The 26,692-nt window shown below is 37.8% G+C and overlaps 1 protein-coding gene across 9 annotated transcripts in view; it reads left to right on the top strand.

The window, feature by feature from the left end:
* The window catches only part of PDSS2 (decaprenyl diphosphate synthase subunit 2), a 268,309-nt gene that overhangs the window by 98,470 nt on the left and 143,147 nt on the right, over nt 1–26,692 (top strand). For 8 of the 9 annotated variants that reach the window (XM_082475377.1, XM_082475373.1, XM_082475371.1 and 5 more), the window contains exon 2: nt 2,832–2,966. The exons of the other annotated variant lie outside the window; for it this stretch is intronic. In XM_082475377.1, coding sequence (XP_082331503.1) covers nt 2,832–2,966 — 135 coding nt within the window. The remainder of the gene's footprint in view (nt 1–2,831; nt 2,967–26,692) is intronic. 9 annotated transcript variants of the gene reach the window in all.

Here is a 26,692-nt window from a genome sequence, read left to right on the forward strand (position 1 = left end):
CGAAACAGCTAAGCCTGTGCATCACAACTTCTGAGCCTGCGTGCCACCACTACTGAAGCCCGCGTGCCTAGAACTCGTGCTCCGCAACAAGAGAAGCCACCGCAGTGAGAAGCCCGCACACCACAACAAAGAGTAGCCCCCGCTCGCCACAACTAGAGAGAAAGCCTGCGCACAGCAACGAAGACCCAATGCAGCCTAAATTAATTAATTAATTAATTTTTAAAAAAAAGTAATAAGGAGAGAGATGTAGTTTTCTGATCACCTTATCACCTTCCATGTGCTTCCACAGTGGTTTATGCTTCACTCATGTTGTCTGTTCCATATAATGACTACAGAAAGTAGATGTTGTTAATCTCATTTTACAGAAGAGGTGATAGTCTGAGTCATACAGCTAATAAACGGCAGAAGGATTTTTCAAACCTGGTTCTAAAGCGGTCACTATTCTACTGACTTAGCAAATAGTTGGTACATGAGGTGAAGCAGATGGAGAATCACTATAGCATAATGGGTAAGCATGTATATAGACTCTAGGGCTAGGTGTCCTGGGTTCACATTCTGGCTCTATCAAGGCTCTAACGCCTGCTGTCTGTGGTACCTTGGACAAGTTGCTTGATCTCTCTGTGTGCCTCATTCTCCTCATCTGTAAAATCAAAATAATTGTGGTACCTTCCTCATAGAGTTGTTGTGAATTAATTTAATTAATATATAGTAAAATGCTTAGAATAGTCCCTGGCATATATAAAGTCCTATGTAAGGATTTGTTGTTGCTGCTGCTGCTGTTGTATTTTGATGATGATGATGATGATGATGAATGTGTCCTCTGTGAAAGGTCCCCTCTCTGAGACATTTGAGGAAGGTGTTGTCAGAACTGTTGCCAGGACTATTTCTTCAGCGTGACTTGGCCAGCTGTCAGAGTTGTTACCCTCATATCCTTCATTAGAGGCTCTGAGTTCTTACCTTCACATCCTTCATTCCTAACCAGGCTCAACCCCCCAAACACACAGCCACACACACATCCTCACCTTCCTCTTTTCCCTTTCTAGAATTAGGAGCCAGTTCAGAGCTTCTCTTTAATATTATTATTATTTACCTCAGGTAATACATAAATAAGGGTCTAGTAGCATAAGTTAAAATCTGTAATTCAAAGCAAAAAATTTGGAGAGGGCTCCCGTTTTACATTTTCTTCTTCCAAAATAAGGTGCTTCCCAGCCTCCCGACCGTTCAGGTCTGTAGAATTTAAGTAGCTTGTTACATAATAATACAGAGCTTTGGACATTTCTGGTGATTATTTGTTTCTACTATAATATAGCTTAATTACCTTAAATTAACAGAAATTAGAACTTCTTTGTAAAAATCATTAACCCCTCTAACTTGCTGAAGGTCACTTACTAGATTAAGGAGAAAATATAAGTAGAGAAAGAGCTGTAACTGTTGTCTTGCAGAGAGCCTGAAGATCTGTCTTATTTTGAAACTATTGAAAGAGCAAGAATGGACCCTTTTAAAAATTTATTTGGAGGCATGAAGGGTGAAAATTTTCTTAAGTAATGGACTGACTCATTAATTTTGGCTATGTTAACTTACTTTAAATTAATTCGTTGTTCAGAATTCACCCAAGGAAGTCTTAATAATTCAGTAAAGTATTAAAATACAAAATTTTACTGTTTTTAGAAACAGAGTCACAGATTTGGAAAGCAAACTTATGGTTACAAAGGGGGAAAGGTGGGGGAGGGATAAATTGGGAGATTGGGGTTGACATATATACATGCTACTATATATAAAATATATAACTAATAAGAACCTACTGTATAGCACAGGGAAGTCTACTCAATACTCTGTAATGACCTATATGGGAATAGAACCTAAAAAAAAGTGGATATATGTATACATATAACTGATTCACTTTGCTGTACAGCAGAAACTAACACAGCATTGTAAATCAACTATACTCCAATACAAATTAATAAAAAAATTTTTACTGTTTTCACCACATTCAAGAATTATATTTATTTATTATTTATGTATACTTTAGTATAACCTATTTGATTAATGCTCATGAACATTGTTCTAAATATTAATTTATTATAATATGTTACCCATAGTTTTCTGTCTTTTTTTCTTTTTTTAATGATGCCATTTAGTTCTTGTATGACAACCATTTGCGATACTTAAACAAACATGTAATCTTAGAAAGTATTCCTGACCTTAGTTGTAGTAAAAATTATAAAAATTCAATCCTCATAGCAAAAAAAATTACATTCTATGTTAAAGACTAACATTGTCTAGAATGATTATTCTTTGCATAAAAAATAAGAAATGGCAAGATATTTGCCCATGGCATTCATTTCCATTTTACTTCTCAAATAAATTTTCTACTTGTGAAGACAGAAACCATTTTTTACCACTTCCCCTTACCAGCATCATCGCCACATAATACCACTTCATCCAAGCCATACAATTTGTATTTCACCTGCTGGCAACTACCACAGAACAAACAGTTTAAAACTATGGGTTCCTCTCATTATCAGAGCAAATGGTTAAGATTGCGTGGTAGGGTATAGACAGTGGGAAAACCCAGAAAGAGGAGGAAGCCAAATCATTAGGCCTCACAATTTTGAGATTGTCACTTTCAAAACCAGCCGTGGGTTTCTCTAGTTGTTTCCTGAACTTGTTGCTTCCTCCTGCTAACTCTTTCTTCCACCAATCCTATTTCTTTTCAACAAGTCCCATTGTCTGATTTTGGAAGCATGGGTGTATTTGCAGCAATTCTCTAATTTGATCTGACTGATTTTGTGAGGGTATGTTAATCCTCTTCTTTCTTTACTTGTTGGCAGGGGCCTTGTACACGACAGCCAGAATAACCTCCAGTTGAGGGGCTTGGTGGTGCTACTTATTTCTAAGGCAGCTGGACCCAGCAGTGTGAATGCTTCATGTCAGAGTTATGACATGGTCAGTGGTATCTATTCATGGTAAGAAGAAATTTTGACATTGCTCTGTAAAGTGTGTTTTCTTACAGTGGTCTGTAGAAATCACTGTTTAGTTTTTTGTCATTCTCTGATTCAAAGATAGATTAAAATATTTTGTAAAGTTAAAACATGGATTTTTATTATTCTTAACAAATCTAATAGGCTTAGCTGCTTTGTATGTAACTCTGGTAAATTTTGTGTCTAATACTTTCATTTCTGCCGTGAGCATTTAAACTTTCCTATTGAACACTACCCTCCTGCCTCATCATGGTATCATTGTTTTTCTGTACAGAACTCTATGTCATTTAGTCCAGGATTCATGATTTTTAAACCTACTCAATATGATAACTTAGTTGTATATATAATGATGCAACTACCATTTTAGGAGATGTCTACTTCAGTGCTATATCATTTATTTTATTTTGCTTATTTTTATGGTGAAGAGGTTTTTATTAAAGTGACTGGAATAAGAAACTTTTACATCTCACACATTTAGATTAAAAAATAAATATATGAGTACATATCAGTCATTTTTGCTGCATATAAAACAAACTTTAAATTTCCAGTTTTGCTTTTTTAAATGACTGCATGTTTTTTAGTAATAATATATCAGATCTTAGCAGTATACTTGGCACTGTGTTAAAAGCCTGTATGGAAGTAATAGTCTGCAAGTGGACTTGGGCACCTGAAATTAAAACCAGCCGGAAACATGGGTGACAGGAAAATTTTCCTCACAAAAAGAAGTATTTCTAGAAACTTTGGCTTACGGTTAATATATCTTTTATTGATTTACTTTAAAAACAAATCCACATCTTAGATGTTTTAAAAATCCCTGGTAATCTTACCCATAAATGTTTTTTTTCTTCTGTAATATTTAAAGATGACTAACTTGCCTGCTATGAAGTCCAGTGACCTTCTTCATTAACAAGCAAGCAAAAATTATCACTGTTGGGGTTACAAATGGCCTCTCCTCTAGCCAGGGTAATTTTGCAGAGCGTTTACCATTGATCCACGTAAGTGTCTTCACTAGAAGAAATATCTTGGGATCATTTTCAGTTCCTGTTCACTCTGAGATAATTTATATTTATTTAGTGCTTTGTAGGTTACTGATCATTTTAATGACAGTTATCCCATTTGATCCTTACAACAATTCCATAGGTAAGAATTGTCGTTATACTTATTTTACTCTTGAGAAAACTGAGTTTCAGAAGCCTTGAGATGTTTTTCAAGGTGACGTGACCAGCAAATGAGGAAAAGTTCAGGCTCTAACTATAGTTCTCTTTCTTCCAAATCTCATGTTTTGTTGGGTTTTTTTTCTTCTTAATTTTATTCAGCTTTTCTAGTCTGATTCAAAAAATTTATTTCACTTGTAGATTAGACTAGCCATTAAATTAGTATACCAAAAAAGGTCTTCCCTTAAGTATGTCTAGGAAAACTTATGAATGGACAGTAACTTGGCAAATCTTCAATATATCTATCTACATCCTTCCCCAACCTGTTTGAATTGGAGCTCAAAATTTTACCCTATAAATTTTGTAGAAAAGCTGTTGGCTGAGTTCAGTTGAAATAATTAGAGAAAATACATAAACATCTACAATGAATACCAATAACCTGTTAGTCCCTGGAAAGGAATTAGACCTCACATCACCTTGTAACCATGTATTTCTGTTTCCTGTTTGGAACTCCATTGATTTTTCAGTCTCCGACTTTAACCGTTTTATTGGTCAGTCATCTGCTCTTTTTTTAAATTTATTTATTTATTCTTGGCTGAGTTGGGTCTTCGTTGCTGTGCGTGGGTTTTCTCTAGTTGCAGCGAGCGGGGGCTACTCTTTGTTGCGGTGCACTGGCTTCTCATTGTGGTGGCTTGTCTTTGTTGTGGAGCACAGGCTCTAGGTGCGTGGGCTTCAGTCGTTGTGGGATGCGGGCTCAGTAGTTGTGGCGCACGGGCTTAGTTGCTCCGCGACATGTGGGATCTTCCCGGACCGGGGCTCGAACCCATGTTCCCTGCATTGGCAGGTGGATTCTTAACCACTGTACCACCAGGGAAGTCCATGGTCAGTCATCTGCTCTTGCATTTGGGTAGCCATACACGCCTCTAATGAATACCAGCTATGGTTTACTATCACTAATCCTAAAATAACACTTGGAAGTATTTGACACATGATAGGTGTTCAGTAAATATTTATTGCATAAAGGAATCGTCCCCATTTTATAGAAAAAGAAACTAATGCTGAGATTAAGACTTGTCTAAAATCCTCTAGGTAGAAAGTGATGGAGTTGGAATTTAAATCTAAAGTGTATTTCTTTCTACTATGCAGATGTTGTTATCTTTATTGTATGTACACAGTGCACTATGTTGTGACCTCGTGTTTCCAATTTCTTATTTAGCCTCTAAGAAATAGCTGCATCGCCTTCTGATCCTTTACAGAAACATAATGCATTTGGTAGATGGTCGTTGTAATATGAGCAATTGTAAAAGAACTCTGCAAAAGAGTAGGTGGTACATTATGAATATAAAATTTTTCCAAATGGCATAAATGGATTTCATACCCAAGTGTATAGAATCCACAGTTACATTTAGGGAATAATCCTGGTTTGTGGTTCCAGGCTGTTTTTCTGTAATCAAACTTTATCTAGTAAGTCATTGGTGATGCTTGGGTGTTCTACACGCTGGTTAATGTGAAAATGTAATTTGGCATACTACTACGAGAAACCGTTCATTTGTTTCTCTATCCCTGAAGTCATTTGTTTGGCTCCTGCTAGCTTAATTGTTCAAGTGTAACTTTTGCTGGAGGCTTGTATCTATAATGCCACAGTGAATTATTTAACATTTGAGGGAAGTACTGATTTGGGAGCTTTTAAATTCACCTCTAAACTACTGGGATTTACATTGTTGGTGTTTTTCTCTCATAAACTTGAGTTTGATGTCAGTTAATGAAACCTGAGTAAATTACCTAAGGGAACAAAAGTGAGCTAGGTGACCTCTTTTGTTTGGCCTAAGGATATAACTGCTGGATATATCTTGTGGATGTGTCTCGTGAACTTATCACATAATGGCCAAGAGAGGCAGAATTTAGGCTAAAATGTAATAACTACATTTTGAAAAACAGGTGAGTCACATTTATAAAAATGCACTGTAAACATCTGCCATAACCTTTTTCAAGCAAGACCATGGACTTTAGGTTTATTCCACCGACCCTGACTTTAAAAATTGGTTACAAAGGTGATCAGGCAAAAAAAAGTATTACTAAATTTACAAGCATCCCTAGCCACAACTGAGAAAATGTTTATAACTTATTCTTTTTTTTTTTTTTTTTTTTAATTTATGACTGTGTTGGGTCTTCGTTTCTGTGCGAGGGCTTTCTCTAGTTGCGGCAAGTGGGGGCCACTCTTCATCGCGGTGCGTGGGCCTCTCATTATCGCGGCCTCTCTTGTTGCGGAGCACAGGCTCCAGATGCGCAGGCTCAGTAATTGTGGCTCACGGGCCTAGTTGCTCCGCGGCATGTGGGATCTTCCCAGACCAGGGCTCGAACCCGTGTCCCCTGCATTGGCAGGCAGATTCTCAACCACTGCTCCACCAGGGAAGCCCATAACTTATTCTTAATGATAAGATGTTTATATTTTGTGTACAAAAGATAGATAATGTAATATATAATACATAGCATAACAAAGTATAGACTTCTCTAGTGTTACATGATTATTACATTTAAAGAAATGCAGGTGAATTTTGTGACTAATGGTTCAATTTTCTCAGTTGGTTTAGGAAGACCGGACTCAAATATTTCTCATCTAACTAGCAATTATAAACAGACCACAGATTTTCACTCTACCTGCATTCCCTGAAATTTCCTACCACCTCTTGTTAACTGTATTAGAAGCGATTAAAACAAGTTTGCCAAGCACATTTTCTTTTCTTCCTGAGTATTCAGCTAGACTACATTTCCCAGCCTTCCTTTGCAGTTGGCTGGGCCGTATGAATGAGATCTAGCCAATAAAATATAAGCATAAATGAAATTTACAATTTCTTGACCATAAAAATCTTACATTTGCAGTATACCTTAAGCAGGTGATTTTGGAAGTGACCAATTCAAGATGAAAGGTACTTGCACCCCTTGACAAAGAGCCACCTGTCCATCAGGAATATCCATGTTGACTTGATGTGTGAGAGGAAAAATCTGTTTGTTCAACCACTTAAACTTTAGGGTTTATCTGTTAATAACAGTGACACCTTAATTAATATTTTGCTGTTTCTGTCACCCAGTTATCCCAGTGAATTTGGTAATCCTTGGTTACTCCCACTCTTTTATCTTCTGTGTCTAATAAACCACCAACTCACAAGTTTCTCCAGGTCTCTTTTTCTTTCAGTTAACTTTCCACTCTCCTGTTACAGGTCTTTGTTACTTCATGTTTATTTATTTATTTTATTTTTTAAAACTTATTTATTTATCTACTTATTTTATTTTTGGCTGCGTTGGGTCTTCATTGCTGCGCGTGGGCTTTCTCTAGTTGCAGCGAGCTGGGGCTACTCTTCATTGCAGTGTGCGGGCTTCTCATTGCAGTGGCTTCTCCTGTTGTGGAGCACAGGCCCTAGGTGCACAGGCTTCAGTAGTTGTGGTGCACGGGCTTATTTGCTCCGCGGCATGTGGGATCTTCCTGGACCAGGGCTCGAACCCATGTCCCCTGCATTGGCAGGCAGATTCTTAACCACTGCACCACCAGGGAGGCCCTATTTCACGTTTAGATTTTAGCAATAGTTGTCTGTTGGGTCTCTGTGTCTCTAGATGTTCCTCCTTCAATTTTTTCCTATTGGGTCTTGTTAAATTGAACACCCTCCTTTGATCACTCATTAAACAAACTCTTATTAAGCAATTACTGTGTGGTGTTCCAGGCACTATGCTTAGTGCAGGAGATACAAGCTGAATACTGTATAATACTTACCCTCCGTGACCTTATTTGCATCAAGCCAGGGAACATACAAGTTTACAAACAATTGTAATACGATGCTATAGATACTGTAAGTAAAGTATAAACAGAATTCTTTGTAGCAATTAAATATGTTGGGAGAGGAAAGGAGAAAATTTCAGAGAGAGAGACCATTTGAACTTTACAAAATAGGGAATTTATAAGTGGGTTTTGAAGGTAACTAGGAGGTTGTCAGTTGGAAGAAAGCAGGTAGTCAAGGGGTTTGGTAAAAGGTGGTTGCGTTCTAGGCAAAGGAAGTAAGGAACAGACTGACCAAAGACATGCGGTCTGGTACATAGTACATAGCAGGGCCCACAGAGTGCTGACACTGTAGTGGGCACTCAGTACATAATTGTTATATGAATGTATGAATTTACATAATAGAGACCAGGTTCATGTATATAGATGTTATGGATTGAATTGTGTCCCCACCAAAATTCATATGTTGAAGTCCTAACCCCTCGTTCCTCACAATGTGGCCTTATTTGGAGATAGGGTCTTTATTGATATAATCAAGTTAAAATGGGGTTATTAGAATGGACCCTAATTTAGTGTCCTTATTTTAAAAAAGGGGAAATTTGGACACAAACATGCATATACCAGCAGCACACCCTGTGAACACGAAAATGGTTTTTTTTCAAGCCAAGGAGAGGGACCTAGAACAAGTCCTTCCCTCATAGTGCTGGCAAACTAATATATTACAGAATACTGGTGAGGAGATGGTGTAGAAAAGAAAGGTTGAAGTTGAATTGTGAAGGGCCTAAGGAATTAAGAGCTATATCCTGGAGAAACAGTGGGGAGCCATCCAAGAGGCAGCAGAATAGACTTGGAATCTGGAAACGGACTATATCACCTATTAGCTGTGCCTCAGATTTCAGCTCTCACGTTTCAGAGAATGGTTTTAAAAATTAAATGAGTGAATAGAGTAATGCATAGCATAGTAAGCATTCTCTAAGTGTTTATTCTTTTTTTTTTTTTTTTTTTAAATTTATTTATTTATGGCTGTGTTGGGTCTTCGTTTCTGTGTAAGGGCTTTCTTCTAGTTGTAGCAAGCGGGGGCCATTCTTCATCACGGTGCGCGGGCCTCTCACTATCGCGGCCTCTCTTGTTGCGGAGCACAGGCTCCAGACGCGCAGGCTCAGTAATTGTGGCTCACGGGCCCAGTTGCTCCGCGGCATGTGGAATCTTCCCAGACCAGGGCTCGAACCTATGTCCCCTGCATTGGCAGGCAGATTCTCAACCACTGCACCACCAGGAAAGCCCCTAAGTGTTTATTCTTATTCATAGCTATTACAAAGGTCTTTAAGCAAAGGAGTCACATTAATATATCTGTGCTATAGAATGTAATTAGTTGAGAAGATAACCCAGAGAGTTGAGGTCCAAGAGGTAGAGAGAACCAGCCAAGGAATTATTGAAGTAGTCTAGGTGACTGCTGAGAGGGAAAACAGAGACCTGGAGAGGTTAAGGAGTCTTTACCTAAAACAAGAGGTTAGCAGTTGGCCAAGCCAGACTCAGACACAGACTCATTAGGTCCTTTGATCTCATGCCGTTTTCTACCAACATTTCCCAATTTGTGCTTCATTTGGGATGAAGGTTTTACTAGGTCGTCAGTGGGACAAAAGGTCCTGTGGTCAGATAAACTTGGGCATGCCAAAAGATTGCTTCATTTCAGAAATCTGAAGAATTGTTAGGTATATGTGGCATGCATCACGAATCTTTAAGAAGAGATATTGTTTCCCAGTTATTTTACTGTAAAACCCTGTAACCCTTTTAATCTTTGCCAATCTGAGAGGGGGAAACTATGATTTTTTTTTTTGACTGTCAGTAGTACATCTTGTAGAATGCTGCAAAACAGTTTGGTAAACGCTATTTTATGTTAGGGTACCTAACTTTGAACCCTAATGGGGACTCTGTGAGGCAGAAATAACAGCGTCACCAACCAGAAAACTGAGACTCAAAAAGATGAAGTAACTTTCTGAGATCCTACGTTAAGTGATCAAGTAGGGGAAGAAGTATATCATGTTGGTTATAAATTGCCTTAGTTTAAATCTATCACTTATTTGCTATGTGACCCCAGACAAGTTAGGTCACCTCTCTGTACCTCATAGGTTTGTTGAGTGGATTAAAGAAGATAATATGAATAAAACACTTAGAACAGTGCCTTGTGTGTAGACTGCGCTTAACAAGTGTTGTCTATTATTGTTATTCCAGACCCCTGTCATGCTGCTTTATGTCCTTTATCGGATTTCTCACATGCTGCCACCTTCTTCTTGCCCACCGTTCTCTGTCTCTGTTTGCTAGAGGTAAATTGTGATAAGTAGAACATGCAAGAATGAAAAAGTATTAAATGAGTCGGGGTAAAGTGATTGTTATTTTCGCCTTTTAGATGGTCTGTTGGCTGGGGTACACGTGGGTACTGGTGTATTTTAAAGCATGCCAAGTCTATTTGTAAAGCAAGTACTTTTATCTTACTACTTATTTGGCTTCTGAGTGGCAGGTGAGCTGATGAATAGGAATAAAATTATGGACTGATCTTTTTCTGTATTTATTTGTAGTGCTGATAAAAGAAGACTGTGTGCTCTATGTGCCATTAAATGTAGTTCAGATGATGTGTTTTCTTCATACTAGCCCAGCATTCAGCATGTTCCTAGCACATGGATGACAGTCAGTGACTATTTGGTTACAGCTGAATAATAATATCTATTATTATTGTTATTATTATTTAATCTTGAAGCAAGGAAGACCTTTCTAAAATGTTTCAACACTCTGGACCTATAAACCAAAAGATTAACACATTTGACTTCATTAAAAAAGAATTCTTCAATGGAAAAAAATTCCCGGGACTTCCCTGGTGGTGCAGTGGTTAAGAATCCGCCTGCCAATGCAGGGGGCATGGGTTCGAGCCCTGGGCCGTGAAGATCCCACATGCCACGGAGCAACTAAGCCCGTGCGCCACAACTACTGAGCCTGCGCTCTGGAGCCCACGAGCCACAACTGCTGAGCCCACGTGCCACAACTACTGAAGCCCGCGTGCCTACTCTTGCCGTAACTATAGAAAGCCCGTGCACAGCAACGAAGACCCACCTCAGCCAAAAATAAAGAAATTAAATAAAATAAATTTATAAAAAAAAAAATTCCCATAAAGTCCAAAGATAAGTGCCAAAATTACAAAAATATTTGCAGCATACATGACAAGGGTCCGAGTTTTAATAAACAACTCAGTTGAAGATCTTATGAATCAGGAAGAACATAGTACAACACAGACATGGACAAAAGACATGAACAGGCTGTTCAGTGAAGAAAACTCATAGATGGTTAGTAAACAAAAGGGGGAAAAGGCTGGACCTCATCATACAGGGCAAATTTTTAAAAAATCATAGTATCCCCCTGTCAGATTGGCAAAGATGAAAAGGTTTGATACTCAGCATTTCTTTGTGAGGAAGAGGCACTTGAATGTTTTGTTAGTGGGGATGTTAATAGGTATAGTTGCTTAGAGAACAATTTGGTAATAGCAGTAAATTTTATTTTAATCCAGCTACCCTTTGATTTAGCAAAATTGTATACTGATGTATTAGCATAAGTGCTCAAAGATGTATGTATAAGAATGCTCTTTGCAGTATACTTTGCAAGAACAACAGCAACAAAGGAAACAACCAAAGTGTCCACCAAGAGGGCACACGTTGTTATTGATGCAGGGGAGTATCAAAGGATCGTTTAAAAGAATTAAGGAGATCGGTATATGCTGATCTGGAAAGAGCTCAAGGAACATGTAAGAAAAGCAAGACTGAGAAACGTATTATAGTTTGATCCTTTTTGGGCTTGACTAGGTGGGCAGTGGATTTTTATTTGCATGAAAAATATCTCAAAGGAGACACAAAGAGCTGTTAATAGTGGTCACCTCTGGGGAGCGGCAGCTGTGGAGGGAAACGGGATGAAAGACTTTGTTCATTCTTTGTCCTCTTCAGTGGGCTGAATTATTTTTAATTTATACATGTTTGTTTATGTACTTCTTAAAAATTAGTAAAAATTTTTGTTGAGTGTTGGTAGTTAGCTTAGAAATTCTATCCTACTATTAAAATGACGGCCTTAGAGGCCCTGAGCTGACTTAAACTTTTATCTCTTGCCCTCTTTGACATGGTCACATATCCTATGAAAATGCATAAACTCTTGATGTTTTTTAAATAAAGAAAGCAGGAGTGAAGCAAAATGCTATCTTTTGATTAACTTTCTTAGGTTTACCATCCATGTTAAAATGGACACTATCAATTTCTTGGTAACTGTGCTAATTCTAACTCAGTGTATCATTCAATTGATTAAGATTAAATTAATGACTAAGGTTAAACATGCAAAGGTGATTGTTGGGCTTAAAGGACTAATCAGAAAAAAGGCATTATAAATATAACTAAGTTAATCTAGAAAACATCTTATAATCAGATTACTGACCTTAACATTACTTTCTCCTTTAAGTGAAAATTGGTCAGGCTTGGCGTGCTGTTAGAGGAAGTGGTGGTGGAATACTTGGAGGCCTATATAATTTACAAAGACAAGTGGAGAATATAAAGCTGTGAAAGAGGCAAGTCTTTTTTTTTTTTTAAATAAATCTTTAAATTTAGGGAATTGGACTAGGTCTTAGCTGCAAATATTATGGTTCATAATTTATCATTTTTAATGTGGTACTAATTAGCTTCTGATGACTTCTAATTATAGTAACAATAGGCTGTGACTATCAATCCTCACCTTCACACTGCATATTAGAATTTGTCTGGCACTTAAAAATGCCAAACAGAATTAACAAACCATATTTCTCTTGGTGATTGACCAAATCAGAAAACACCATAAGAAATGACACTGAAGTAGGAACGTGTTGATTATATTATTGATTTAGGGCTCAGTTTTATTAATGTGAAATAATTAATATTGAAATAGATAGCATTTTAAAAGTTATGGTTATTTTTTTTTTTAAGATAGCATGTGTAGGGGACTTCCCTAGTGGTCCAGTGGTAAAGAATCCGCCTTCCAATGCAGGGGACGCGGGTTCGATCCCTGGTCCCACATGCCGCGGAGCAACTAAGCCTGCGCACCACAACTACTGAGCTTGTGCACCTCATTGAGAGAACCCGCGTGCTGCAAACTACAGAGCCCACACGCTCTGGAGCCCGCACGCCACAACTAGAGAGAGAAAACTCGCACACCACAACTAGAGAGAAGCCCAAGAGCTGCAATGAAGAGCCCATGCACTACAGTGAAAGAAAAGATCCCGCATGCCTCATCAAAGATCCCACGTGCTGCAACTAAGACCCAATGCAGCCAAAAGAAAAAAAGATGGCATGTGTAAATGCATAGGAAAAAGTCTGGAAGAAACTTCATCCACCTGATGATAACTATGGTTGGAGGAAGTGGGGAGGGGGAATGGTTTGGAAACAGGTATAGGGAATAGTCAAAGGGAACTTTATTTGTAATATTTCTTTTTTTAAATAAAGAAAATCCAATTAAAATAAACTTGAAAATTAAAAGAAAGTTATATTTCATACTTATAAAGCAATAACAACCTATTTAAGAAATGTATCTTTTTATACTACAAGAACCTCGAAAATGAGGAATTGACAGTGATTTAAAATGATTATGCTGGGCTTCCCTGGTGACGCAGTGGTTAAGCATCTGCCTGCCAATGCACGGGACACGGGTTCAAGCCCTGGTCTGGGAAGATCCCACATGCCGCAGAGCAACTAAGCCTGTGAGCCACAACTACTGAGCCTGCGTTCTAGAGCCCACGAGCCACAACTACTGAAGCCCGCGTACCTAGAGCCCATGCTCTGCAACAAGAGAAGCCACTGCAATGAGAAGCCCGCGCACCGTGACGAAGAGTCGCCCCCACTCCTTGCAACTAGAGAAAGCCCGCGCGCAGCAACGAAGACCCAACGCAGCCAAAAATTAATTAATTAATTAATTTTAAAAAAAAAAGGCAACACGAAGACTTTAAAAAAATAAAATGATTATGCTGAATAATTGAATTCAGAGTAGGCTTTTGAAGATAATTTCCTAAAGATATCTCAGCTCCTTTTTTCAGAGAGATCTCAGGAGATGAAAGCATGTGCAGTTTGATTAAATATTCCTATTGATTGTGTTCCATTTACAAGAAAAATAAACTCCAGGTACAAATCTAGCAATATTACTAATTCATTACAACCAATACTTATTTTCTTCATTAAATTTTTATTGTTATTTTTTAACCTACACAGCATGCACAAATGCAGCAATTATATGTTGAGTAAGAAAGGGGAAGACTCTTTATGTTCCATGTAGTGTACCTCAGAAGTCTTTACTTCACCAGAGCTGTTGGAAAAACACAAAATAGGAACAGCCTCTTAAAAAACAAGTATAATTCACCACAGAAAGTAGGTGGGCTCAGTTACTAATCTACTCAGCTGAGAGTTAATCCTATATAAATATCTTGGTACAGATTAGCCTGCCTGACTATATCACAACAAAAAACAAGCTGCATAAATTGTTTTGTCAATAGTGAAAAAGTTTAAATCTTTTCCTTAAAGAAGGGCTATATGTTGACTAGTAAGAAGCCACAGTCAAAGGCATGGTCCAGTGTCTAATTCTAAATTTTAAACTGTGCTTAATTCTTGACATTTACTGTAGTAAAATGTTAGTTCTATTAGAAGAATTGCAGTCATTTAAAAAGTTTAATGACAGAGTTTGCTTAATAGCTTCATGACTTACTGTTATCCTTTGAACCCAAACTCAAGGCACCCCCAGTGGTAAACAGTGTGATATAAAAGAGACTTGGGTAAAGGGCCAGAGACCTGGGTTCTTGTCTCAAATCTGTAACTGATTAGTTATTTGATCTTAAGCAAGTCACTAATCATGCTGTGTGATTACTCATCTATAAGGCAGATAGGGATAAAATGGACTTTAAGTCAGAGAGCTTAACGGGCATATATCCAGCTAGGTTCGAGTAGCCTGTGGTCCAATATAGCACATCCTGACCACCTCCTCTCTGCAAGGCACAGGGCTAAGCATTGAAGGAAATGGAAATATTAATAAGAAATAGTCTTTGACCTCCAGTGACAATAGTCTTTGACCTCCAATTTATGCATCTAATAGTCTTCTGACACTATTGATGCAATTTCATTTCTAGAACTCTGTTTCTGGAGCTTAATTTCTAGAGCTGTAACCATATTCACTCTTGGGTCCACAATCCACCCATGTCCACTCACAGCCATTTGTTTGATTAAAGACAGTCCTTAATACCCTTCACCTAAGATGCTAGGAGAAACTGGCATCTACAGGTGGCTTAGTGCCCAAGGAGCTCCTTCTTCGCTATCCTCTTGTTCTTGCTCTTGGACTGGGTAGCTGGGTGGTAATGGTAATAGAGGCAAAGAGAGCAGATTCTCAGGTTGGTTATCTCTAACCCTGTAATCCTTCTTCTCTATAGTCACTGGCATATTGAGTGTCCATTTTCTATTATTAAGATTGCCCGGGCTTCCCTGGTGGCGCAGTGGTTGAGAATCTGCCTGCCAATGCAGGGGACACGGGTTCGATCCCTGGTCTGGGAAGATCCCACATGCCACGGAGCAACTGGGCCCGTGAGCCACAATTACTGAGCCTGCGCGTCTGGAGCCTGTGCTCCGCAACAAGAGAGGCCGCGATCGTGAGAGGCCCGCACACCGCGATGAAGAGTGGCCCCCGCTTGCTGCAACTGGAGAAAGCCCTCGCACAGAAACGAAGACTCAACACAGTCATAAATAAATAAATAAATAAATAAAAGAACTTGAATTTCTAAAAAAAAAAAAAAAAATTGCCCTATTCCCTTCTATTCTGCTCAACTTAAGTGGAATAAAATATCCTTAATTTTTCAATAGTATCCCATTCCCTACAGGATTAAATCCGAATTCCTTAACAGCAGCAGTTAGTTCCTAGCAGCCCTAGAGTAGAAGTGATGGAGGTAAAAGCATGATCGTGATTTTTCTTTGCCCACCAAGAAAAAGGTATGTGCAAAAGAATGGTTGTTGACCTAGTAGAACCGTTTAGGCTCGATCAGGAAGGAAGGCTGAGGGAGTCCAAAATTAGGTAAAAAATAGTGATCAAGGATTGGAGGTCATGAAGATTCATATTTTAGGGGGAAAAGTAATAATTCAGTGAGAGAGCTGAGAGGTTAGGAGGTCATAGATAGAAAGTAGGATATGTGAATTGAAGATTTCAGAAGTAGAACAGCTCTGAATGGTAAGTTCCAGTTGTTCCTGAGAGTGGGGTTGACAGCATTTGAATTGAGTAGATTGAGAAACTACAGGTGGGCAGTTCACGTGATTGAAGTCAACCAAGAGAACAGAACTAAGCGAAGTGCTGAGGACTCCAGTGAATGCAGGGTGACAGAGAAGAGAGTGGTGGAAAGTAGAGCTGCTGCAAAGGAGCAGTGGTTTCTCAAGACGGTGCAGAAACAAAGCACCAGTCCCACCTCTCAACTCCTCAGTTTGTGGCTTGTAGGAAGTTAAGTATATCCACTCACAAAGATACAGGGATATTGGTACCCCAGGAAAAGCTCTGGCTCAATTAGATCCAGAACCTAGAGGGACTGTTCTGTGAATTTTTAGAACACTTAACACACTGTTTTGTAATGACTGATTTATGTATATGTTTCCCCACTAGATAGTACCCTCTAGAGGTCAGGGCCTATGTTTTAGCCATCTTCCAACTCAACACCTCTCCCACCACTGAGCCTTTTATTACATTTTGTACCTTTGAGGCACTTTTTATCTATTTTGTAGTAATTTGTATACCTATCTTATCACTCATTGACTGATTCATTCATTCATTCAACAAACATTTGTTGAGCACCTGCTATGTGCAAAGCTATGATAAACATAGAAAAATAATCACTATAGCTAACACATATCGAATTTTCTATATGTCTGGTACTGTTCCCTGTGCTTTATAAATGTTAACTCATTTAATCCTTACAATATTGGTTAACAAAAAAATCACTTTTCTTGGGAAACAGGCTTAGAGAAATTTAATAACCTGACAAAGTTGGTAGTGTAAATAAATGGCAGAGTTGGAATTCAGACCCCATTTGACCATGGAATTCGTGCTCTTTCCATTACTGTAGACAGCCTCTGAATTAGAGTGCCCTAAATGTACAGTTGCTCCTCAGTATCCACGTGGGCTTGGTTCCGGGAGCCCCCATGGATACCAAAATCCACTTTGATGCTCAAGTCCCTTATATAAAATGGTATAGTACAATGAATACAGTCGGCTCTCTGCATCCACAGGTTTCCCATTTGCAGATTTAGCCAGCTCCACGGTTGGTTGAATCCATGGATGTGAAACCCAAGGATATGGGGGCCAACTGTACTTTCTTTTTCATCTTGACATCCTCAAGACTGAGCGCAGATCTTTATGTTTGGTGGTATTGAATTGCATAGTGCTTAGAAACCAGGTTATAGACTTTTTTCTTTGGCCTCTAAAGCCCAAGCACTGTGGTGGGCACTCAAGTGCTCCATGAATTATTGTTGATTTATTCAGACAAAATTTCCTTTTGTTTAGAGGTTGAATGTGGATCATGGTAGTGTTCTATACAGTTTAAAAATAAAAACATTTAGGTTTGTAGGCTATACCTCTTTTATTGCACATTTCCTTTACTCTTTTATCTATTGGGAATACAGATACCTGTATGTTTTCTTTGATACAGAAACCATTTTTTTAAATAGACCTGCCCCAAATAGATGTTCTGTCTAATGGGCTTCCCCTATAGACAAAAAACAAAGTGTACTTCATTTGTCATTAGTCCTGAAATGCTCTGTGCTATAAATTTTGGTATGAAAAACCATTACATTCATACTCATTGGAGACGGTTTCAAGGAAATACTTGTATAATTATGCACCTACAAGATTTGCTGCCGTCCATGGGTAATTTACATCCTGCAGTAATATGGAGCTTCTATTACCCTACTATAATTACAATGAATAACTCACATATTCATTGCAAATAATGATGTAACGGATTTTTAGAGTCTATGCATAAGAGAACCAACAAACTGAGACGCAAAACAAGTTTCCACCCCTTCTTTCCAAAGCTGTAGTTAATCACTTGAACCCTATCCAATATAGTAGAAAGCTGGCAGACTTTTCTTTGCAGCAGGCTATGTAAAAATGTTTATAATTTACAGCTTATTATGCCATGCAAACGACTCACTTCTCACTCAGTGAAGGAGAGTGAGAAAATACGGCTGCGAAATTACTTAACTCCCCTTTGTTAGTTGTTTTCTGGCAACAGCGGAAGGATACTTAGCACTTAAAATGCGTCTCTGTATTTAATTTTATATCAGTCACTTCAGAACTTTAGAAATAGGAATTTACTTTTTATCTCTTTTTGTAGAGGCCAGAGCAATTTTAATTTAACAAAATCAATAAGCTGAAAAATCAGTTGTCAGAGAATTTAAATGGAATAGTACTAAATTACTAAGGTTTAAGTCAATTTATGGCTTCAATTTTGCAAAAGCTGTTTTATTTTGGTTTTTTTGACACACCTACAGTGTTTAATAGGCAACTTGTTATTTTTCAAAGGTACCTTATGCAAATTTTGTTTTATCTATACCGTTTTGGCTGGAAGTTAATCTTCCTCAGGAATACTTAGAAGGGTAGGCAAGGTAACTTGGACCTCTCTGTAATCCACCCATTTTAGGTCCTTCCTTAGCATTTTCTAATTTTATTGGTTCCACTCTTAAATTCATAAAGCCCCTAAAGTCAGGTACTACAGTCTTTTGTGGTTGCCATTCTCTCTGTGCCTAGTACACTACTGCAAGTTTATACTCGATAAATATGCCGCAGACCATGACCTCCGTTTTGATGGCAAAGTAGCCCCTCTGTGAAGGACTAGGGCTCACTTTTAGGTTCTGTACCTTATAGGTGGGCCTTCAGTGAGGGAACTTCCTAAGAGAGAAGTAAAAACACAAGAACTGGTATCTAAAAGCCTTTTTCCTTCTAATTCTTCGGCTCTTGATGGAGGAAGAGCTTTCTATTTCGTTTACACTTCCCTGGAGTTAAAAGAGAGGAAAAATTTGTATTTAAATATTTAAAACATTTAAAGCAACATGTTTAATTGTTCCACTCTCCTATTTGTTTTAGAATTAATGTAGAAGCTGGGACGTTGTCACAGGAGAATTTCTTTGTTTTCTAATTCAAACCTTTTTTTCTTTTTTAAGTTAAACATTACAACAGCCTTAAAGTCATCTCTGATCGTGACAAAGCGAAAAGTTGAGTGTAAGGATTTATTCTGTCTTTTTGGCTTCTTCGTCTTGAGTAAACAGAGACCTGAGATGTGCCAGAGCCCAGCCGTCTGGGTGCGAGGATGGGGTGCCCAGCACTGCTCTCCACTGACCTCTTCTGGCCTCCTGTTAGACGTGTTGTTGAAGTGGACAGCCGCTCTCTCTTAGAATACCTTGGTGAAAGGGGGTGGCCAAGGAAAAGTAGAGGGAAGTTAGCCAGCGTAGACTTCATGATGATAACCTCTCAGCCTTTTCACCACTCAGGACTCCTTTTGCTGTTCTTCTGCCCTTCTGTAAAGGAGTCTGTTTACCAAACAGACTTTATATGGAAAATAATGATTACTTGATTTTCCATTTTATCAGATACACTTGTAACTGGGTGCCTCATGACCAAGACATAACCACTACTATCACATCTTATTAATGAGTACAGAACTAAAGGAAATTGATGTTTTAATTAATAGATGTTCCTTTATCCAGGGGTGAATGAATGGCTTTCCTTAGACATTTTGGAAAGGGGAAAATAACTCACTTCTCTGAAGAATTCTTGCTGTGAAGAATCCTTAAAGATCTAGGAAATCCAGACAGGGAACCACTGACTTAGAGTGTATTATCAAGTAATAAGTGCTCAAATATTTTTGCTATACAAATGGTGATCATTACTAATTTAGTGCCATTTTCAAATAGTAAAACGTGAGCCCCTCTGTTACTGTTACAAATGATGAATCAGAAGCTTTTATTTGCACCCGTAGAATAGGAGTTGGAGATGTAACCCAAAGCCCTGATGGTTTCCAAAACAGAATTCCTTTCTTTCCTAAAACTGGGAGGTCAGGCAAGGTTTTAATCTATGTACTGTGTTTGGTTTGGTGATGCATAGTCATCAAACCTAAAACTCAAACATCTTAACATTTTGAGATAAAATAGCAGGTTTGCTACACACAGAAAAAGGCTCTGTTTCTGAGTGCTTCATTAAAGTCTATAATTCAGACTGTTATTGCTGTGCATTCCCCCCTCCCTTGTATTTTGTGCCTTTCTTTCTCAATTTATCATACTTCATCTCTTGTTACACTCTTGTCTCATGTTTTCCCCACATCTACTGGTTGTGCTTTTTATCTGTTATTGAACATCATCTAGTAATACCTAAACCATTTTAAACTCTAGAATAAGGCAGAGATGAGAGCAAATGAATAAATTACAGTCCTTAGAACGGTGGGAAGAAAAGACATTGACAAAACAGCCGCTCCAGCAGGGCTTCTGGATGCCCTCGTGAAGTGGGCCACGCATGCTCTTCTCTCTCTGCACCTTCAACAGTCTCATTTTTGTTTTGTTCCTTGCAGCTCATAATTGCACATAGTAATGATGTGAACTTAGAGCAATAAATAATCAGTATGGGGCCCCATTGCTTTTTCCTTTTCTATAGTTTAACAATATGACTTCTTATTGTTGTATTACACTTACCATCTCATGATGCTCTATACCTCTTGTGACTTCTGATGTTCTTTAGCTGGGGCTTTTCCTGACAGAAAAAAATTGAGCCATGCAAAATTCAAAGTCAGGAATGATGCTGCAACCATTTACACAAAGCTATATGTACATAATATGTACACAGTTATAGATGTCATCTTACGTATAGTTTTTAAAAATCTTTGGAATCTTTACTTATGTTTGTTCAATAGATGAATATCTTGGAAGGTCAAATACTACTGAATTAAAACACTATTTAGGAAGGGGGAATGACTGTTACATAAGAAACTAAATCGGCATAGATATATAGGACCTAGTTTAGAAATATCACAATACTCAAAAAAGAGGATATCTGTTATACTCTGGAAGAAATGAAGTATTACTATCATGATGCCACAATCCATTCAGGAATTAATTATATCCTAGACCATAGCTATGTATAGAGGCTGTATTAGGACATAATGGCATTTCTGTTAAAAACAACAACAACAACAACAAATTTTTGTGGGTATCAGATTATACCTGAACTGTAGTGGGTACCATACCAAAAGAATGAAATAATTCTATTCTCTGCCCTCTAAAAGTTTGCTATGTTTTACACATATTTCGAGAGTAGACACACATATATTAGACTATAGTATATTATAGCTCATACTTTTATCAGTTTAAGAGGAAAGACACAAGGATACTTCTCTCATTTGAGGGGGTAAAGAACAATTAGAACAGCCAGTGAAATTCAAAATTTGGTCATGGCAAGTTATTCAGTTGGACTTAGAGTTAACATTAAATGGATGATACATTTATTCACTCTGAAATTTCATTAATCATACATGGACCTAACCAGGGAATGTTTTCCTTAAGATACCTTTTTTTTTTTTTTTTAACATGATCATTTGAACTTCCTAGACCTTCCTTGCTGACTTTATTTCATAAAGTCCATCATTCCAATGTTGGGATATTTTCCTCTAATTTGGATTGGCTTTTAAAAGAGATTCCTTAAAACTGTTTTCTGATTCTCTGAGGTAAATGATCCCACTTCAGCTCCCTCACTCTCCACTTCTCCACATTCTCAGTGTATTTCTCCCCCTCATTCTCTACTAGGTAGAATTATCCTTTTGGTCCCACTTTAGGTGTTACTTTCTTTGGGAACACTTCCCTTACTCCAGCAAGATGTGGGCTCCCCTGGCCCCCTGCGTGTGTTTACTTCTTTGATAGCAGTTGTTGCCTAGGATTGAAATCATTTCACTTCCTGTCTGAATCCTTCACTGATCTGTCCATGAGCTTCTTAAGGACACAGCTATAGTTTTCTGTCCCCATCCCCCCATTTTGGGACGAATTCTCAGAACCTTTCACACAGTTTGACATGTGGCAGGCACTAAATAAATGTTCATTAAATGAAAGCAAGAGGTCTTTGAATATCCACTACAATTACAGTCTGTTAATAATAAAATATGGGGAAAGTACATTTGAAATATTATCCTTCTAACTATAATTAACTGTAATATTTTATTAACAACCAAGCAGGGCTTTAGAAATCTCTTCAAAAGAACTCTTTGCTACAACTGTTTACCCTGTTAGTAATTCAGATGCTATTAATCAGTTATCTGATGATTTAACAAAATCCATTAAGTAGCTGTTTTTTAGTAGCTTCTATTTTAGTTTTTGTTACCTACTCCAAGATTTGCTTTTTTGACCAGATCTTTCCAGCTATAATAGTTTTATCCAAATTTCCAATTTATTAAATATTAATAAATGTGGGTTTGCCACAAAGATGAGAACCTACGTTATCTTTTTAAGAAAATAAATACTTTATAGCAATAAGTGAATTTATTACCAAATTGTGCACAAAGGCAGTGTAAAAAAATGTTTAAAATAAGTTGATAGGTGAACAAAGCATTTCAAAGTATAGGTTGGTGCTTCTTCATTAACTTTAGTTTTGTGACTTTTGTCAGTTGATATCACAACCTTGGTATTATTTTTAAAATAGTTTTTTTTTTTTTTTTAAGGGATACTTAATTAAGTAATGTGGTGTTTGCTTATTTCAGTCTGTCTTTGTTCCTGTCAAAGCTGTGCTGGCAGGGCATTGGCTTTTCTTTTCCCTTTTGTTAATATTCTGTGTTAGATAATGGTGTCGCAAATAATAGATTCCAAGGACCTTTGATCCACCATTACTGTAAAATAGAATGCAACTTAATTTTTTTCTGAGCATAATGGTTTTAACCTTGTATACTAATTTGACTGTGCTTGTGGGGGCAGATCCTTAAATGAGACACAAATGAAGGAAAAATTGCTAATGCTGCCACTGTATATCTAATGAGCACTGTGTAATAAACCATAACCTCTTCGACATTTCTCTGGAAAGCGGCGTGATTATTTTGGATGGCTAGCCCTTTGTGGATGGCTCATTACCATCTGGCATAATATGTATTGATAGAGACTGTAATTGTCAACTCCTATTTGACATGCTGCTTCTAATAAATATGGCTTGCATCGCTGGAACCTACTAATGGTTATATGGGAAACTGTAATTAAAGAAAAAATATATATATATTTTAGGTTAAGAAAATTGTATGTATATATATAAAATATCTCTATAGAGGATTGTCTGCTCTCCTCTGCCCCCCAACCCCACTTTGCAGCTTCTTGTCTTAGAGTATTTGAAGCTTCCCCCGAGGATTGGTGCTCTTTTATCAATATAGGACCAACATGTGACAGGTCCCGTGTGCATGTGTGTGTGTGTGTGTGTGTGTGTGTGTGTGTGAGAGAGAGAGAGAGATTGATTTTCCTCCACACTTGAAAAAGACATCTCCATTGACAAAGAAGTGACAATATGAAAAGCTCCTAGGTATGTATAAGATCTGTAAGACTATAGTTTATACTTCTGGGTTCAGCTCATGAAGTTAATGCTTTATAGCCAGGCAGTCTGATATTATTCACCTTTCCCATGGTTTTCTTTAACTTTATTTTTCCTAACTTTATTCTCATTTTGTTATAAGAAATTTATATTCTTTGATAGAAAAAAAAGATACCTGAGAAGCCAAATTACTATGAAATTATGAATCTCAAGGATATTAAAAACCCACAGAACACCTTACAGAATATTTAAGCTTGGAAAAAAATGTAAATTAAAGATTAGAGTTGGGCCTGCCTCATGTTATAAAACAAATGTAGTCCTAGTCAGTTTATGTCTGAAAATGTAAAATTGGAGTTCTGAAGAATAATATTTTTGTTACCCATTGTATAATTGTAATATGCTCTGAACTTCGGACAAGGAAATGTACTCTTGATTTATATCCTATAGTTCATGATCTTTATGAAATGGAATCCTCAGCATATAACACATGAAATCAGAACATGAACAAATGTTTATATTTCCTGGAGTAGGCCCAAAAAATCATGTGAAAACTTAGGCAGTTCTCAGGTTTCTTCTTAGCAATGTGAAGTTTGATATCATAATTTTCAAGCTAAGAAGATGGAGGCCCATTTTCACCATTCTGGTGAAGAGAAGTAGGTGTTTGAGAGAGCATGGCTCTGTATTCATCCACCCATGGTTTTGAATTGTGATTCTGTCCATTTATCTAGGCAAATTTCTTGATCTTTCTGAGCCCCAGTGTACTCATGTATAAAAATAGGAACAATACTACCTACCTAGCACAGCTGTTATAACGATCATTTGGAAAAACATATGAAGCACTTAATGTAGTACTCTTGGTACCTAGTAGGTACTCAGTAAATATTATACTTCTTTTTGCCCTTTTATTCTCCCTTCTTCCTTCCGCCCCTCACAGATGACGTTTCTAATCTAGTGCAGTCTCTACTTTCTCAAGGATGTCCTGCCCGTGAAACATGTAATTTTAATTTTGTTAGCTTATAACAGCTAATCTTTGTTAGTAGCCAGACCCTGTTCTAATTTTCTTACATGTATTAACTCACTGAATCCTCACAGCAACCTAAGAGATTATTATCATCCCCTTTTAACAGACAGAAAAGACTGAAGTACAGAGGTGAAGCAACTTGCCCAGAGTGACAGTGATGGGGCCAGGATTTGAACCCAGGCAGTCTAACTCCAGAGCCCAGCCTCTTCAACTCAGCTACATTACCTCTGCAGTTTACCTTTCTCATGTCACAAAGGGAAAGACCAGGTTCTGGTAAGGTTCTAGAGAGGCCTGGTCTGCTTTTCTTTGTAAGGCTGAATTATCCTTAAAGGACAAACCCAACGTAGCTGTCAGGGGTAGGCTGGGTATTTCTGGGGAGGATAGATGGTAAACTATGTGGAGAAAGAAGCAGCTATGCTATAGGATGCCAAGGAAAGGGGGAACTGAGTGACATCTATTCTTATATTAGCCCTGCCAGCAAATACCAAATATTTGCAGTGCCCTGTATACTGTGCTGTTTCCTCAGCCTGGAATGCCATTCCTACTTCTTTTCATCTGACTGACTCTTACCTATTCCTTAAGACACAGCTTAGCTCTCATCATCTCCAGAAAACCTTCCCTGATCCCCAGGCTAAGCTAAGTATCCCTTTTCTGGGCTCCCATAGCACACTGTGCATAAGACTATACAAATATTACTGGTGATAGCAGTAATAGCTACCATGCACTGGGTACACACCATGTGCCAGGCATGGTGTTGAAAGCACTTTACACATGTGATCTCATTCATGTCTCACAACAGTCTTAAAGGGTCAGTAGTGATAGATGAGGACAGTGAAGGTTGGGGGCATTAAATAATTTAGCCAAGATCATACAGCCGTAAGTGGCAGATATGGGATTTAAACCAGGTCTTTCTTACTCCAAACTCATATTCTTAATAAGTGCAGTGTATTTACCATGCTTTGTTGACATTATCTGCTTTTGTCTTTCACATAATCAGATTACAAACCCTTCAAGGAATGTACTGTATTTTACTCATTTTTTTACCCTAGATCCTATCGAAATTGTGCTTTAGAGAAGAAAGAAACAGAATTTTAAAACATGTTTATTTTTTTCTAAATGAACTTGAATTTTAAATGTGTTTTGTAATGAGCAAAGTGTAATGTAATTTTCTTTTGACTTTAATATATTATCAATCAGTAAAAACCACATACAGATATTGCTGGGTAGGTTACTCTAGATCTTGCTTTAGGATTTAAATCAAATATTATATGAATAAATGTTCATAATTGATAATTTAACATGATAAATATCCAAGAAAAGGTAGTACCATAAAACTACTCAAGATATGCCATTAATAATATGATTCGAATAACTATAAAGTGTTTGTAGAAATACAGAGAAATCAAACTGCGGCTATTAGCAGGAATTCAGAATGGCAGCCACTTACCTTTAGCCCCCTGAGGAACAACCCAGCATCCTGCCCTTTTGTCTCTGTGGGCACCAAAACTTCACCAGCAATCCCCTCTCAAGCCCCTCTCTCGGAACTCCTGGCTTAGTCCTTTCCTATGGAGAAGGGCAAGACCTTTACAGCAGAAGGCAGTTCAATTAGGAACTATCTAAATTATTGCCTAAACCTAAGACCCAGTGAGGCTGAACTGTGGGTACCTTTTTATCTTTCAAGAGGGCTTGCTAAAAGGGCAAGCCAGGGTGTTCTCTGTATCACCTCCCCTGATAAAGTCTTCACTGCATTCTTCTCTTCAGAATGAGATTGAAGAGAAAGGGCTAAGTTAGCTTATTCATTTCTCTGCTTTCAATCTGAGTTAATTCTGTCAGTTCACTTTGATTAATATGTAGGCCTCTGTTTTAGACCACAAGCTGGGCACTTGTGTCCAGATGAAAGTATGCTGGTGAAATTAGGTAGTATAATGACTTGGCATTCTGATAATTAATTGGCAGTGAATATTTTACTGCAGTTTCTAAGACCCAACTGTTAATTCACATTTCTTTGGTTTAGATAACCTTATTTAAGCAAAATATAAATAAGAAGCATGTTAATTTTCTTCTGTCTCTGTGTGAAAATGACTTTTGGGCAAATAGTAGCAATTCCATTATTTCGTTCTCCTTAATTTATCGAAGCCATTTGGTACTATGGCCA

The sequence above is a fragment of the Balaenoptera physalus genome (genome assembly GCF_965194825.1).
Source record: "Balaenoptera physalus genome assembly, chromosome: 9".
NCBI classification, from domain to species: Eukaryota; Metazoa; Chordata; class Mammalia; order Artiodactyla; family Balaenopteridae; genus Balaenoptera; species Balaenoptera physalus.